The 17,764-nt window shown below is 41.0% G+C and overlaps 1 protein-coding gene across 3 annotated transcripts in view; it reads right to left on the bottom strand.

The window, feature by feature from the left end:
• Positions 1-17,764, bottom strand: part of cadm4 (cell adhesion molecule 4) — a 198,901-nt gene that overhangs the window by 3,384 nt on the left and 177,753 nt on the right. For 2 of the 3 annotated variants that reach the window (XM_046846975.1, XM_046846974.1), the window contains exons 7-8: positions 7,197-7,271; positions 4,113-4,241 (exon numbers count right to left, since the gene is read on the bottom strand). In XM_046846975.1, the coding sequence (XP_046702931.1) occupies positions 4,113-4,241; positions 7,197-7,271 (204 nt within the window). The remainder of the gene's footprint in view (positions 1-4,112; positions 4,242-7,196; positions 7,272-17,764) is intronic. The other variant, XM_046846976.1, reaches the window with a different exon arrangement.

The following is a 17,764-nucleotide window of genomic DNA, read 5'->3' as shown; positions in this document are numbered from 1 at the left end:
ATCTCGCCTCCCTCACCTTGTCTCCAAAACATCCTACATGCGCTGTCCCTCTAATAAACTCATTTCTGATCCTGTCCATCCTCATCACTACGAAACCAACGAAAACCTTAACATCACTTTATTATGGTACAGATGTACAGATAGTTTACCAATTTACCAAAGTGCCACATGGCCCCTTTCACAAACTGTGTAGTGCAAGAAAAAGATGAAATAAAACATTTCTTTTGTCTCCAGGAAGATACAGCTCTACCTCTGCCATGTTAATCTGTATTCTATGTGACACTCAGGACTCGCGTTGGTCTCTGTTGTGGTGTGAAAATATAGGTCACAAATTATTTGTCACTTTCTAAATAAAAAAAATGTGTAGCGCATTTTCTAATAATTGTACATAAATAAAGATTTTTAAAGATCTCATGCTCACTTTTTAAAAATCGGTGCATCACATCGTTAACTTTTATGCTTCATCCCTAGTTTACATCGTTTGAAGTGGAAGATCTTGATCTTGCTATAGAGCTCTGACTTTAACCATATTAAACACCATTGGGATGAATTGGAACCCTGATTGCACCCCAGACCTCCAAATCATATGTTCATGGAGGTGTCTTTGTGCACAGGGGCAGTGTCATGCTGGAACAGGTTTGGGTCTCCCAGTTGAAGCGAAAGGAGAATTTAATGCTATGGCATTCGAAGACATCGTATACCATTGTGTGCTTCCAACCTTGTGGTAACAGTTTGGGGAGAAATGACATATGGTTGGAAAAGTCAAGTGTTCCAATACTTTGTGTCCATATAGTGTCCAACTTTTGTGATCAGAAAAAAGTTCGAAGTCATCAAGTAACACGATGACACTGGGGCACGGCCGCAAAACCAGCTGCCGTCAAATTCCTCAATAAACATAACGCCTGCTGTCAGGATGCTCAGACCGGATCAGTATCTGGCATCAGAGACTCGTCGATACTAAAAGATTTGACCTTCGTTTTTCGGAAACGAGGAAATAGGATCGGCTCGTTCTTAATCCTTATTGTCCAAATACACATCCATTAACGCCAATCGCCCTCGAGACACATTAGCAACTTGTCCTGATTTAAAATGGCGGCTTCCTTTCTTCCCCTATTCCATTTTTCCATAATAAATTCAAAGTCAGTCAGATTTAATTGTCGATTTGGCGCGGGGCCCGAGCTCCGCCGCAAATCACAAGAAAAGAAATCACTTCTCATTCCAGTCTGGCAAGGGAACATGTTGAGCAGGCTGTAATGAAGGCTTCTCCATCACCTGACAGCTTTAACTGATTGACCTGTAGAAGCCCAGCATCAGATCCCTCTTGCTCTGGGGCTTATTACTGTGAAAAGGACACATACACACACAAAAGCAGCGACTACCAATTACTTCAGAATGAATACGATTGAAAAAATGATGGCTGGTTAACAAAACTTCCTGACTTCCTTTTTTAAATTTTTCCACATACACACTAAAATCCACACAGCGGCTTAATTAAAACTATCGATCTTGTGCAGTTGCTTTTATTTTTTTCAATGAGGTCATTAGATTGGATGTTTTTTTTTTTTTTTTATTCAATTTAAGTTTAAAGATGTGCCCCAGACAGGAGGTGTCTGATTTCTCACTACAGCTTGATTACATCGGACAAGCAGAGGTTTGAAAAAAAAAAAGGATGATAACGAAGTGCTTTGACTCCCGAGTGATAGGTGGCTAGATTGCGTGCGAGTTTGACTGACAGGTGGGCTGTACAGATCTCAGAAGGAAGTGTTAGCAGGTGTTATCTTCCTCGGCACATGGGGCATGATTGAAGTGGCGAGCAGCTCTTAGGGGAAGCCTGGGAGAGAGTAATGTATTATATTACACACCAGGACTGATCTAGTGGCCTAAAAGGCCCATAAAACACTTCATTTTGTCTCTGTATATCACAGACTGGCAGTGGCAGTATTCTTTTATCCTCATCACTCACTCATTCTCACTTTCCTAATCACTCACTCATTCACTCGCTCACTCATTCATTTATTGATTGACTTAAAAACCCAATCGATAATTCACTCATTTATTTACTCATACATTCACTTACTCAATCATTTACACAAACACTCACTCACTAACCACTCACTCATACACACTCTCCCTACCTCATTCATTCACATGTTCACTCACTCATTCACACTTACTCACTCATTCAGTCACTCATTCACCTGCTTACTAATTTACTCACTCACTCATTTACTCGCTCGTTTATTCTCGCTTTCCTAACCACTCATTAATTCACTCACTCATTCACATGCTCAATCATTCATTCCCATTCTTACTTATTCACACACTCACTCACTTATTCATTCACATGCATACTCACTCATTCACATGCTCACTCATTTACTTGCTTACTCACTTACTTACTCACTCACTCATTCTTACTGTCCTTACCACTCATTAATTCACCCACTCATTCACATTCTCACTTTTCACACACTCATTCATTCATTTATTTATTCATTCACATGCATACTCACTCATTCACATGCTCACATATTCACACACTCACTCATTCATCCACACGCTCACTCACTCATTCACATGCTCACATATTCACACACTCACTCATTCATTCACACGCTCACTCACTCATTCACATGCTCACATATTCACACACTCACTCATTCATTCACACGCCACTCACTCATTCACATGCTCACATATTCACACACTCACTCATTCATTCACACGCCACTCACTCATTCACATGCTCACATATTCACACACTCACTCATTCATTCACACGCCACTCACTCATTCACATGCTCACATATTCACACACTCACTCATTCACATGCTCACTCATTCATTCACACGCTCACTCACTCATTCATTCACACGCTCACTCACTCATTCACATGCTCACTCATTCATTCACTCACACTCATTCATTCACTCACACACTCATTCATTCACGCTCACTCACTCATTCATTCACATGTTCACTCACTCATTCACACTTACTCACTCATTCAGTCACTCATTCACCTGCTTACTAATTTACTCACTCACTCATTTACTCGCTCGTTTATTCTCGCTTTCCTAACCACTCATTAATTCACTCACTCATTCACATGCTCAATCATTCATTCCCATTCTTACTTATTCACACACTCACTCACTTATTCATTCACATGCATACTCACTCATTCACATGCTCACTCATTTACTTGCTTACTCACTTACTTACTCACTCACTCATTCTTACTGTCCTTACCACTCATTAATTCACCCACTCATTCACATTCTCACTTTTCACACACTCATTCATTCATTTATTTATTCATTCACATGCATACTCACTCATTCACATGCTCACATATTCACACACTCACTCATTCATCCACACGCTCACTCACTCATTCACATGCTCACATATTCACACACTCACTCATTCATTCACACGCTCACTCACTCACTCATTCACATGCTCACATATTCACACACTCACTCATTCATTCACACGCCACTCACTCATTCACATGCTCACATATTCACACACTCACTCATTCATTCACACGCCACTCACTCATTCACATGCTCACATATTCACACACTCACTCATTCATTCACACGCTCACTCACTCATTCACATGCTCACATATTCACACACTCACTCATTCATTCACACGCTCACTCACTCATTCACACACTCTCTCATTCCCTCGTTTACTTACTCACTCACTCACTCATTTTCACTTTCCTAACCACTTATTAATTCACTCACTTGCTCACTCATTCACATGCTCATTAATTTACACACTTACTCATTCACTCACTCATTTATTCCCATGCTCATCCATTCACAATGACTTACTCTATTATTCACATGCTCACTTATTCACATACTCACTCATTCATTCACATTTTCACTCACTCATTCAAACACACTTTTTTTTCAGCACCTTAAGAGTTCAAGCTATGTTTGAAAGAATCCATCAATCCATGATTAAAATATAAATGATGCCTACAAAATAGGTGCACACTGTGAGTTTTATTTTAAAGTTGAAAATCACAGCATGCTATTTTAATTAATCACATTTGAATATGTATTTGTAAGTTTATACAAATCTTACCTTTCTGTCGGACCGAGCACCAGATGGTTACGATGAGCACGCAGATGATGGTGAAGACCAGCAGAGCCAAAACACCTCCAATGACTGGATACTGTACGGCGCTATGAGTTTCCACCACTGCTCCAGGGTCTGCCACACACACACACACACACACACACACACACACACACACACACACACACACATAATTACACAGATGTTTTCCAACATTCCAGCTGTGAGTGTAGTAAAAGGACACATAACCAGTTTCTTCATTTACTCAATCACTCAAACACTCAATTATTCACGTATTCATTTACTCACCTACTCAAATGCTATTTTTTCACTCGCTCACATTTACGCACTCATGAATTTATGCAAATACTCATACAGTCACTCTAAAAACTCACTCACTCTCTCACTCACCCAATCATTCAAACACATTAATTACTCACTCAATAAATAATTCTCTCAAATACTTACTTACTTAAACCCACACTCACACAATCATTCATTTATTCACTCGACCACTCATTCATTTACGTCACTCACTTAAACACACACTTAACCATTCATTTATTCACTCACTCACTCACTCATTTACTCACACACTCATTAACCACTTATTCATTCACTCACACACTCATTCATTCACTCACACTCGTTCATTTACTCAACCACTCATACATTTACATCAGTCACGCAAACACACACTCAACCATTTATTAATTTACTCATTCATTTACTCATTCACTCACTCACTCACTCACTCATTTACATCACTCGCTCACACACTCACACAGTCAATCATTCATTCACTAACTAAAACACTCATTCATTTACATCAAATGCTCACTCACTCACTCACTCATTCATTTATCCACTCACTCATTAACCACTCATTCATTCATTCACTTACTCAACCCCTCAATAATTTACATCACTCACTCAAACATTCAATCACATAACATTCACTTACTCACTAACCACTCATTCATTACTCACACTCATTTATTAATTTACTCACTCTTATGCACGTTCACTTATTCACTCAAACACTCTCTCACCTCCTACACACACACACACACACACACACACACACACACACACACACACACACACACACACACACACACACACACACACACACACTCCCTCATTCATTCACTCAAACACTCATTCACAAACAGGGACGTAGTAAAGGAGCGAAACAAAAAGACAGGCTGCTCTGCCATGCTGTGCATCTGCCAGTTTTCTTTCATATAGGACTAGACATCACTGATAAATATTTAAAGACGTTTAAAGGTTGACAGGAAGAAAAGCGGGCCGAGACTGAAATGTTTAATCCTCTGTTTAATAAAGGAGAGGATGGTGATGGAAGTGCAGTAGGTGATGAAGGGATCGGATCGGATTGACAGAGAGAGAAAGGATAGACCGAAGACATGTGAATCTGAAAACGACGGAAAAGCAATGAGAAAAGGAAGACAATTGCTCATGCAAAAAGGATGTGAAATGTGAGCGTGAGCACCTGGGAGGGGAAGAGTGAGTGAGTGAGGGGAGGGGGGGTGAGAGAATAAAAGGGAAAGGAAGACAGATAGGGTGAGGAGAAGTAAGATTTTATTAGAAAAGGAATGAGCAATATTTCAGAAGGGATAAAAAATTAAGCAGAGGCTCCGCTGAGGGTCTGGCAGCTCAAAGCTCAGGTGCGGACAGACTTCCCACACACACATACACACACACACACACACACACACACACACACAGACATCCCTCAAAGTCAGCAGCTACACACTTTCTTTCAATCTGGAAAAAATACGCCATGCTTCCTACAATTCCCTCTGTTCAGTAAACAAAAAGGAGATTAAGGGGAAAAATCTATAAGAAAATAGTGGCTTAAGAATGCTTGGGAAAATGTTTGTGTGTGTGTGTGTGTGTGTGTGTGTGTGTGTGTGTGTGTGTGTGTTTCTATGCACTATGACTATTCTGATACTTGGGCAAACATGGAAGTGTTTAAAAGAGAAACAGTGTGTGTGTGTGTGTGTGTGTGTGTGTGTGTGTGTGTGTGTGTGTGTGTGTGTGTGTGTGTGCACCTAGGGCAGTCATTCAGGCCGGTAAACACCATTCTAACCTGACTGAAGGACAATCTAAGTGACACACCACTGTAATGTTAAGTCAGTCTCATTTAAAAGAACTGCCCTCTCAGGACCTCTTTCCCCTTTGTCTCACCTTCTCTTTCCCTCTCATTGTACACACACACACACACACACACACACACACACACAAAGAAAGGAGAGGGAGAGGGAGAGAAACAGCTGACTAGACAGTACAGATAAGTGCTATTTCTTGAGAGTGCAGTGAAGACAACAGATTATGCATTCAGTGTCAGTGTGTGTGTGTGTGTGTGTGTGTGTGCGTGAGTGTGTGTGTGTGAGTGTGTGTGTGTGTGTGTGTGTTTCTCTCTGTGTGTGTGTGTGTGTGTGTGTGTGTGTGTGTGTGTGTGTGTGTGTGTGTGTGTGTGTTAAACAGCTCATATTAGAATACATGCATTTTTCATGAGGTACAAGGAAGATGAGTAGAGAAAGAGAGGAAAAGAAAAGACTGGAGAAAGTAAAGAAAAAAAAATACAAAGAGAAAGAGTGAGACAAGAGAAGAGAAAAGAAAACCAAGGAATAGAGAAAACAAAAGAAGTGAAAGAGAAAAGAGGAGAAAGAAAAGATGAGAAAGAGATGATCAACAAAGGAAAAAGAAAGAAAGAAAGAAAGAAAGAAAGAAAGAAAGAAAGAAAGAAAGAAAGAAAGAAAGAAAGAAAGAAAAAAGAAGATGAGAAGAGAACAATAGGAGAATAAATAAAAAGAAATAGGAGAAGAAAAAATTGAGAAATATAAGGCAAGAAGAGGAGAAATGAAGAGAAGAGAATGAGAAATTATAGAAGTATAAAGAAAGAAGAAAAGGGAAAAGAGAAGAGAATGGAAAGAAGAGAAGAGAGAAGAGAAGAAGAGAAGAGAGAAGAGAAGAGAAGAGAAGAGAAGAGAGAGAAGAGAAGAGAAGAAGAGAAGAGAAGAGAAGAAGAGAAGAGAAGAGAGTAGGGTGATTATGATGGGTTACCTGATGGTGTCCATGGGAGGGAGGATGAGGAGATGGTGGGATGGGAGGTGGGACTGACAAACACAGACACATTTTCTATGAGGAAACGACACAGTGAGGGGTTAGACTGAAAACTAGTGTACTTGCACATCATATAACCTCAGTTAGGAGTGTGCACTTGACCGAGTGCATGGTCTATGCCAAACAGGCAGGTTTGTGTGTGTGTGTGTGTGTGTGTGTGTGTGTGTGTGTGTGTGTGTGTGTGTGTGTTATGTGAGTGTAATGAGAACAGGGGTCTGCCATTTGGTACACTGTGGGCCTCCTTCCAAACCTACAAACATTTCCAGCTGCGGCCCATGTACACAACTCTGGGTCTGGGTCAGACTGAAGTTCCCAAAGGAAGGGAGCACGGGAGATATTGGAACGCTGCCGCTTACTCTCCTCTACATGCCAGCAGGGTGCAACGTTGCTCTGTCTCTCTCTTGTCGCATTGTTCTTTAATTTCCCTCCACATTGGCCTTACACATTGGCCTTATCCATCTTTCTTTTACACACATTTGATATCAGCAAAATTTCCCCCTTTATGTGTGTGTGTGTGTGTGAGAGAGAGCGTATGTGTGTAGGGAAGTGTGCATGGCCTGGCAGTAAAAATCTCCGTGTGCTATGCAGTGTTTTATGTATGCACTTCTGTATTCTGTGTTCTCTCCTCGTTTTGAGACATTTACAAATTTTTTTTTACACGTTTGTGCATTTCTGTGTGTGTGTGTGTGTGTGTGTGTGTGTGTGTGTGTGTGTGTGTGTGTGTGTGTGTGTGTGTGTGTGCGCGTAGTTATATATGTGTTTGTGTATAATTGTTTATGCCTGTATGGCCTATTGCCTATTGAATATGCCTGTATATGCCTAGAATAGACCTTTCTCTCTGTGTGTGTGTGTGTGTGTGTGTGTGTGTGTGTGTGTGTGTGTGGCCACGTAGGCCAAAAGGCTTTAACAGGAAAGCTATAGCTGGCCTTTAATTGGACAATGATGAATATATACTGCACATTAACACACCAATCTCTATTTCTGCTCTCCATATGTCTTCTCTCCTTAATCATTCTCTCTTGCTCTCTCTTCTCCCACTTCTTCAATCTCTCCATTTTTGGCTTCATTTTCTTTTAAACTAATGGCAGCCCACATCTTTGTCCGTCTTTAAATTATGGATGCAAACTGAAACCTCTAATTGCATTTAATGTCATTCAGCATCACACCCACGATCTTCTGTAAAGTTTAAGAGACCTTAAGATGTTTTTTTCTTCCTTTCCCTCAACACTTTACCACAGGACGATTTCCAGTCCCCTATCTCGTTCCTCTCCACCTCTGGGGTCAAAGGTCGCTCCTCCGCACACTCGCTTCTTTATTCCGCTCTGTTCGCCATTGCATCCATTTAAAAATTCCTACCATGGCTCACTGTAAGTCGAACGTAATGAAAGGCTCGGTTATTATTCCGTTTCTGGCTTCTGCTCTCATTATTCACTCGGTTTAATTAGAAAGCCGCGCTGTGACTCCTAATTAGTGCCTCCGCATATTATCGGGCTACTCTTTCCCCTCAGCTACGGCTGCCTCGTTTCCTCTACAGAACAACACAGGCAGTTCTCCATTGTCAGGATGTTTCCTATTGGCTGGACCTAGTTTGAAACGATTCACATAATAAGATAATGAACTATTTCTCCAAAATAGTTACATCAGAATCAGCTTTCTGACAGGAAAATTGTTCTATCCACTCCTCTATCTACACTATACAGACGCCTTACTTGGAACACCTTACTTCCCCAACCTTTTACCACACCACACAGATGGAGGCAGACGAGTGTATAGAATGTCTTTGAATGTGATGTCAATTAAGTTTACCTCCAAAAACCTCCACTAATTTTCTGAGTTTAAGGTGCAATCTAACTGGCTTGCCACATGTATATGCAAGTGTCAGCTTTTAGCAAGATAACAACAATAATAAAAAAAAACGGCTTCTCCCGTTAGGGGTCGCCACAGCGGATCCTCCGCACTTTTTGATTTGGCACATGTTTTACGCTGGATGCCCTTCCTAACGCAACCCTCCCCAATTTATCCGGGCTTGGGACCGGCACTGAGAGTGGCTGGGGATGGTTCCCTGACCGGGAATCGAACCCGGGTCGCAGCAGTGAGAGCGCTGCATCTCAACCACTAGACCACCAGGGGGTTTAAGATAACAACAATAATATTTATAATAATAATAATAATAATAATAGTTTTATTATCATTACTAAGAGTGATAAATTGTGCTTTCGAAAGCTTGATAGACTTTGATTGATTGCAAAAAGATCACAGGATCTTCAAAAATCTTTTACAAAATTGGAGTAAATTATATATTTGTCAATCATAGACCTAAGAGCAAACCAACCAGGTTAGTCAGATGATGATACTTAGTGCAAGTAAAATCTAAATAAAATGTTAGCTAAGCCCTGATATTTATCTCTATCTAGCTATGTAGATATTATTTAGGTAAAGATTAAGCGTTATTGGAAAAACGTTTGAGTGTCAGTATTTAAAAATCAGACTGACCACCATTATCTGATGGCGGCATTTTTTTTTAGCAGTTCTCAAACTGCTTCATTTCAATCTGATTACGAATTCTGCAGATGTCAAAACTACACAACAGACCAATTCAAGGTTGAACAATGTCTACTTTCGTTTCTCTTCACCCTTCATCGTCCCAGTCATCACTGACTCTCAGATGCTTCAGTACATTGTAAACCAGTGCTAGGGAATTTAGGGAATTACATATGAAGGACTGCTTTTGACAAGTGTCAAACATAATACAGTTAGCTTGCTATATATATATATATATATATATATATATATATATATATATATATATATATATATATATATAGCAAGAATACTGTGCTGAATACTGTGAAGCTCTGAATTGGTAATACCTCCACAAAACTTCTGGAGATTAGATGTAAAATCTGCCACCAGGTACCTAAAGTCCCATAAGTTCTGAGGTGGGACCTTCATGGATCGGATTTATTTGACCAATACGCCCCATAGAAGCTCGAGTGGATTCGAGTCCAATCTGAGGGATTGGAAGGCAGAGTCACTACATTGAACTCTTTGACAGGTTCCTTAAACTATTCCTGAACATTATCCTGCTGAAAGAAGCCATTGGTGAATAATAGGGCGGTATCTTGGTCTGCATCAAAGTTTAGGTAGGTGGTACATGTCTTACAAAAGACAGAACATACTATACTCAATTATCATAATGGAACCACTGATCAAGTATCTTACTGCACTCTTGAAATCTTTATATTTAACATTTCAGCTCATATTTAAATACGAACCGCACCTCTGTGACACTTTTAAAAAGTTGCATAAGGTGCAGACAGTGCTTCATAACAGCATTAGAAATGCTAATTTGACTTCTGAAATAGCTTGAGGGCATTAAAAGCGTTCGGCTGGCATATGGTCCTCGTAAGCGGTGTGAAAGTTATAATGGAACGGTTGGAATGGTTTAAAATGAAAATGGACCATTTCGTGTTGAAAAGCATTTAAAGCGAGCTGTAGATACAATAGCTGCATGATCCTGAAAAGAGTAACATACACATCATAGTAGATTCTTGACATTTGAGGAACAGACAGAAGGGAATGTGAAGAATTGTACCGGTGTAATGTCACGAAGATGCTCAGCTTGTCATGTCGATGTCTGCTTGGTTTAAATATAAAGTGGCACTTACAGTGATGATTCAGAGCCTCATTATTCGAGGCTATTCTAGTTCGGAGTTAGTTCTCGCCTGGTGTAATCTGTTTATCGATTGACATCGAGTTTGCTTTGCCCTTTTGCGTTGTCTGCCTTGGTCTTTTAATAAACCCTGCATTAACATTCAAATGCCTGCACACTTTTACATGTTAGTAATGAGGTTAAAAAAAACAAATAGAAGTACATTCCTAACAATAATTCTGGATTTTCTTTCATGTTATGCAGTGTCATGTCATGTTGACAATAGTCTTACATACACTGATCAGCGGAAAAATTAAAAACACTGACAGGTGACAGGAAGAACATTGATTATCTCATTATAATGCCACCAGGGTGGAATATATTAAGCAGCAAGTGAGCAGTCAAATCTGAAAATCACTATGTTGGAAGCAGGAAAAATCAGGAAGCATTTCGAAAACAGTTTTTGTTTTTTGTCTTGTGTGGTCCCCTCAGTAAATGTAATGATAGAAGCTACCAAAAAGTGGTCCAAGATTGGAGAACTAGGGAGCCACATGATCAAGGACACTCAAGGCTCACAGATGCTCATAGGGAGCAAAGGCAAGCCCATTCGGTAAGAGCTAATGTAGCTTTAGACTTCGGATCGAAGGTTGTGAGTTCAAATCCCAGCCACACCAAGCTGCCATGAGCAATGGCCTTAACCCCATAGCTGCTCGGTTGTATGAATGAGATAAATATAAAACGTTTTGAATAAGGGCAAATGGCAAATGCCATAAATGTAATGCTTATGGAGCTGTGTAGCTACAGACAAGACAAAAAGCCTTTGCTGACTCCTGTAAATCACCAAAAGCACCTCCAATGAGAATTGGACCACAGAGCAATTAAAGAAGGTGTTTTGGTCCATTGATTTATTGGTACATCATATAAATTGCTGTGTGTATGAGGTAGTATAAGATTTGATTCACACTTGATCTCTGCAATGGTGTCAAAACAGCAACCTTTGAGCTGGATCTCTATCTTTAAGAAGGGTAAACTTCCCAATCATGTAAAACTTCTCTGTGGCAGATTTGCCTAGTTTCATGCAGAATTTCATGTTTGCTCTTTGTTCAAACTTGCTGTCTATGATGAAATCACAGACGTGGTAACACAAATGGTCAGAATAGCACCAGTTGCACAGCTCTCGATGTACGCAGGATGATGTCTTTTTGCACACTGACTTATGAAGGTCGATGCTCCCTGTGACTGTGTGTGCAGCCTTGTGTGTATGTGTAGATTGTCTGAAAAAGAGATGCATTATGGGAAGGTCATTAGTATGCAATATGGGAAGATGGCAAGCCAGTGGAGGCGGTATAATCTCCGGGATAGGAAACCTTGGGTCCTTTTGTTCATGTGGCTGTTACTTTGACATGTACCACTTACCTATACAATGCTGCAGAACAAGTCCACCCCTTCAGAGAAACAGTATTTTCTATTGGCAGTCTCCTTTTTTAAACAGGGCAACCCACATCAACACAAGGTGTCACAGTGTTCTACTGGCCTCTATATTCTCTTGATTTGATTGCCATCACACCATGCCATCCACAATGGTGTGGATGGAAAGAGAAATGGTGTAGGGGTGTTCCTTAAGGAAGGGTACAGTAAGAGTGTAGAGGAGGTGAAATAAGATTCTGATAGGATGATAAAACATAAAGCTGGAAGTTTAAGGGGTGATGTTATCAGTGCCTATGCTCCACAAGTGGGTTGTGAGTTGGAGGAAAAGGAAAAATGTGAGTTAGGAGTGAGTTAGATGAAGTGGTGGAGAGTGTACCTAGAAATGAAAGATGGGGAAGTCTTCAATGGCCATGTTGGTGAAGGCAACAGAAGTGATGCGGAGGTGATGGGTAGGTATGACCTTAAGAAGAGAAATGTGGAAGGGCATATGTGGAAGGAATGTGGAAGGGCAAATGGTGTTAGGTTTTGCTAAAAAGATGGAAATGGCAGTGAACACTTATTTTAAGAAGGAGGAGTATAGGGTGTATAAGAGGGGAGGAACCTGTACACTGGTAGACTATATTCTATGCAGGAGATGCAAACTGAAGGAGATTGGAGACTGTATGGTGTTGGCAGGGGACAGTGTAGCTAGACAGCATTGGATGGTGGTCTGTAGGTTGGCTTTAGAGGTGAAGAATAAGAGGAGAAGAGGGAGAACTAAAAAAAGAATAAGATGGTGGAAACTGAGGTAGGAAGACTGTAGTGCGAGATACAGAAAAGAGGTCAGACAGGGACTTGGTGGTGATGAAGAGGTGCTAGATGATTGGACAACTACTGCAGGAGTGATAAGGAAAACAGCTAGGAAGGTACTTGGTGTGACATCTGGAAAGAGAAAATAAGACAAAGAGACGTGGTGGTGGAAAAGCATAAGGAGGAAGAGGTTGGCGAAACAAAATTGGGATCAACAAAGAGATGAGAAAAGTAGGTGGGAGTACAAGGAGATGTGGAAGCAGGTGAAGAGGGATGTGGCGAAAGCAAAGGTAAAGGCATATAAGTTTCTGTATGAGAAGTTAGACACTTAAGAAGGAGCAAATAATTTGTACCGATTAAAGGATCTGTACCAATAAAAAATGCAGATGGAAATGTGTTGACTAGTGAGGAGAGTGTGTTGAGAAGATGAAGGGAGTATTTTGAGCAGCTGATGAAAAAGAAAAATGTGCGAGAGAGAAGGTTGGATGATGTGGAGATGGTGAAGCAGGAAGTGGATAGGATTAGTAAGAAGGAAGTGAGAGCAGCGATTAAGAGGATGAAAAGTAGAAAGTCATTTGGACCGGATGACATACTGGTAGAAGCATGGAGATGTTCAGGAGAGATGGCCTGGTTTTTAAGGTTGTTCAACACAATTTTGGAAGGTGAGAGGATGCCCGAGGAATACAGCAGGAGTGTGCTGGTACTAATCTTCAAGAATAAGGGAGATGTGCAGACCTGCACCAACTACAGGGGAATAAATTTGATCAGTCACACCATGAAGTTATGGGAAAGAGTAGTGAAAGCCAGTCTAAGAGAAGAGGTGACCATCTGTGAGCAAAAGTATCGGTTCATGGCGAGGAAGAGCACCACAGATGCATTATTTGCTTTGAGAATATTGATAGAGAAGTATGGCAGAGAAGTATGTGAGGGTGGTGCAGGAAATGTATGAGGACAGTGTGATAGCAAGTGAAGTGTGTAGTCACTTGACAGACTGGTTCAAGGCGGAAGTTGGACTGCATCAAATATCGGCTATGAGCCCTTTCCTGTTTCCAGTGGTAATGGACAGGTCAGACAGGAGTATCCGTGGACTATGATGTTTGCGCATGATATTGTGATTTGTGATAAGAGTAGGGGGCAGGTTGAAAAGAGCCTGGAGAGGTGGAGGTATGCGCTGGAGAGAAGGGGAATGAAAGTCAGTAGGAGTAAGACAGAGTACATGTGTGTGAATAAGAGAGGGCAGTGGAGTGGTGCAGTTGCAAGGAGAAGAGGTGGAGAAGGTGGATGAATTCAGGTACCTGGGTTTAACAGTGCAAAGTAATGGAGAGTGTGTTAGTGAAGTGAAGAAAAGAGTGCAGGCAGGGTGGAGTGGGTGAAGAAGAGTGATAGCAGGAGTGATTTGTGATAGAAGAGTATCTGCAAAAGTGAAAGGGAAGGTTTATAAGACTGTGGTGAGACTTGCGATGTTGCAGTGGCATTAACTAAAAGACAGGAAACAGAGCTGGAGGTAGCAAAACTGAAGATGCTGAGATTTTCATGGTGGACAGGATTAGAAATAAGTTTATTAGAGGGGCAGTGCATGTAGGACGTTTTGGAGACAAGGTGAGGGAGGCGTGATTGTGATGGCTTGGACATGTGCAGAGGAGGGACATGGGGTATATCGGTAGAAGAATGCTGAGGATGGAGCCACTAGGAAGGAGGAAAAGAGAAAGACCAAGGAGGAGGTTTATGGATGTAGTGAGGGAAGGCTTGCTGGTAGTTGGTTTGAAAGAGGCAGATGTAGGTTAGTATGGAGATGGATAATCTGCTGTGGCGTCCCCTAACAGGAGCAGCCAAAAGAAAAAGAGGATTTGTGGGATGTGCCAGACAAACAAGTCCTATCCATGGAGGCCACATATACCCACATAACAGACTATAAGGACTGTCTTGGTGCTCAATACCACAGCAAATCTTCAGCAAGTCTTGTGCAGGCAGGCCTTTAAGGGTCAAATCACAAGGGGACATATATTATATTAGGTTGTTTTTAATATAAATGACGAAGGCGAGGGGTAAATAAGTTTCAGATAATGTTTTACTGACCAATTTCAAGGTCAAGTCTGCTAACTTTTTCTGGATTTATTGTTCTAGGTTCTACAGTAGGTTTATTGGGTTAGATTAAACTTAGTCTTCAGTTCATCATACCTCTATCAAAAGGTATTTTTCTACCTTTTTTAAATTCGTTTACCCTTTTATGGGAAGTGGTAGGTAAGTGGTTAAGCACTGGGTTACTGATCTCAAATGTTCAAGCTCAAGTAATGTTAAGCTGCCACTCTTTGGTCCTTAAGCAAGGCCCTTGACCCTCTGTGCTCCAGCGGTGCTGTATCATGGCTGACCCTGTGCTCTGACCCCAGCTTCCTAACATCGCTAGGATATGTGGAAAAAGAATTTCACTGTGCTGTAATGTACATGTGACAAGTAAAAAGCACCTTTACCTTTTTCTTTGCAGCTCAGTTTGCTCCTTTCCCTCTACAATCATTCATATTTTGTTTCCTATTTCCGATGCCTCTATTAAACCGATGCTGCAAAAGAAACCTACAACACAAATTGGCTTCATTTTCTTTGCTTTAGAGCATCCCAGCTAGAAGCACCATCCTGACAAAAAAAGGTTTTTTGATTCAGAGCAAAGAAGCATGGAAGATTGAGGGCCCTCTCCCTACGCTGTCACTTGCACAGCTTTTTCTACCCATTCATCATCTGCTCTTCTTTTTTCTCCTCCCTGTCCATTCGCTTTCTGCTTCACCTTTCAGGATCCTATCAGGTTTTTCTCCATCCTCTCTTTTTCCTGATATGGAAGAGAAGAGTTGGGCTGATCTGACAGGTAAAGAGTGTTTTTTTCACTCGCGTTGTTGTTACCGACAGCTTATTTATATGATTGTTTTTCCTCTCAGTAGGCATCAAGAAACTAGACAGAGACGGAGCCTGCGGAGCTCCCAGAAGCAAAATGAAGCCTTGAACTTGAACTTTAAAAACAAGCTGCCGAGCGAGCTTGTGTATTTTTTGTTGGTTTCCTTAAGTAAGCTGAATCTTGAGGAAAAAAAAAGAACTTGCTATGAAATAAAAAGGATACAAGACAAAGCTCTGCCAAAAATACGCATATCTCCTCTGTCCTTCTTTTCCACCCCTCACACACTGAGTTCTGAAGGGCGAGTTCTACATTTGTGATTTGTCACTCAGGTCCCAACATCCACTCACCCATACGTATATGTACACCATTTTTTCTGTTGTCCACTCCAGAAGAAAAAGGTAAAAACAACAAGAGGATATGCTCTGTTAAGCATGGACAAATCATCAAATGAGACTCGGAATTGCCTACTTGGCTGCACCAAACAGAGCAACGAAGACAAGGGCGCGAACGGGTGGCAGCCGGATGAAAGATGGCATTCCCGCCCACCTGTGCTCACTGAGCTGCCTCATTAAGGAGCAACGCTTGACGGCTGACTCCACCGCGCAAAGACAGAGCAGGGGAAAAAATGAAAGCGCAAGGGAGGACGCTGCCTCCAGAGACCTAATCCCTTACATAACTTCTCAATAATAAATCAGGCACGGTGAAAGGTGTAACGCCTAAAGTCAGCATCAGTGTTGCATCACCTCCTCGTACTCTGTTTAGATCATGGGCTGTTTGGGTGGGTGGAAGACGGACTGACATTTATATGCATGGCAGGAAACACTCAGGAACAGACCCCATATCGTTCTCAAAGGGTACTTTGTGTGCAATGTGTGTTTAAATGGTTAAATGTGGGATGTGTATTTGATAAGAATATACCTCATATGTTGTGTGTTGGGTATGTTGGGGGTTGTGTAACTACCATTCAGAAATAATTCAGGGGTCATTCATGCAATTTTCGAATCACCTAGCAACAGCACAATGCATTCACACCAAACATGGAAATGGGGACCATGTTGTGGTTCTTGGTGCTAGACAGGCTGGTTTCAATCAAACTGCATTCCAGAAATTGCTGATCTTCTGGGATTGCAGCAATCTCTTTGGGTTTTAACAGAATTCAGAAAAATCCATTGAGCAGTTATTCTGCAGGTAGAAACACCTTGCTGATCAAAGAGCTGAGACTTGCTCAAGGTTGTGGTAACTCAAATCACCACTCTTGACAACCACTGTGAGCAGAAAAATCATCTTAAGATATCTCAGATAAACACTTTTAAAAGATCCGGTGAGATTTAACTAATCATAATCCCCTTATCACGGTGCTTGAAATATAAACATGTCATAAATTATGTTCTTGACCGGTTTCTGTATGATTCCTTTTCGGCACTGTGCTGCTGCCACATGATTGGCTAAAATTGGTTCTTATTAAAATGGTCAAAATGTTTGAAGATGAATACGAAGGAGAGCTCAGAACTTTAGCTGTCATTTTCTGATAGTTACATCTAGTTGAGTTATTTTTACCAAACTGCTGCACTTGTGAGGCTTTTTTAGGCCTGGACCTGGGACGTATTTTTCTTTTCTTCGGCTTCCTCCTCAGGAGCTGAAATACAGCTCATGTGGTTTAAAATCACCTGTCTAAAACCTTATTTTTTTTCTTCTTGATGAAGTCCTTTTTTGAGTTAGCAGTATGTTTTTCATTCTCTTACTGCATGACAAAGTTCC

This window comes from Silurus meridionalis, chromosome 4 (genome assembly GCF_014805685.1).
Source record: "Silurus meridionalis isolate SWU-2019-XX chromosome 4, ASM1480568v1, whole genome shotgun sequence".
Taxonomy (NCBI): domain Eukaryota; kingdom Metazoa; phylum Chordata; class Actinopteri; order Siluriformes; family Siluridae; genus Silurus; species Silurus meridionalis.
The sequence above is the reverse complement of the archived record's forward strand: the minus strand, read 5'-3'. Positions and strand labels throughout refer to the sequence as shown.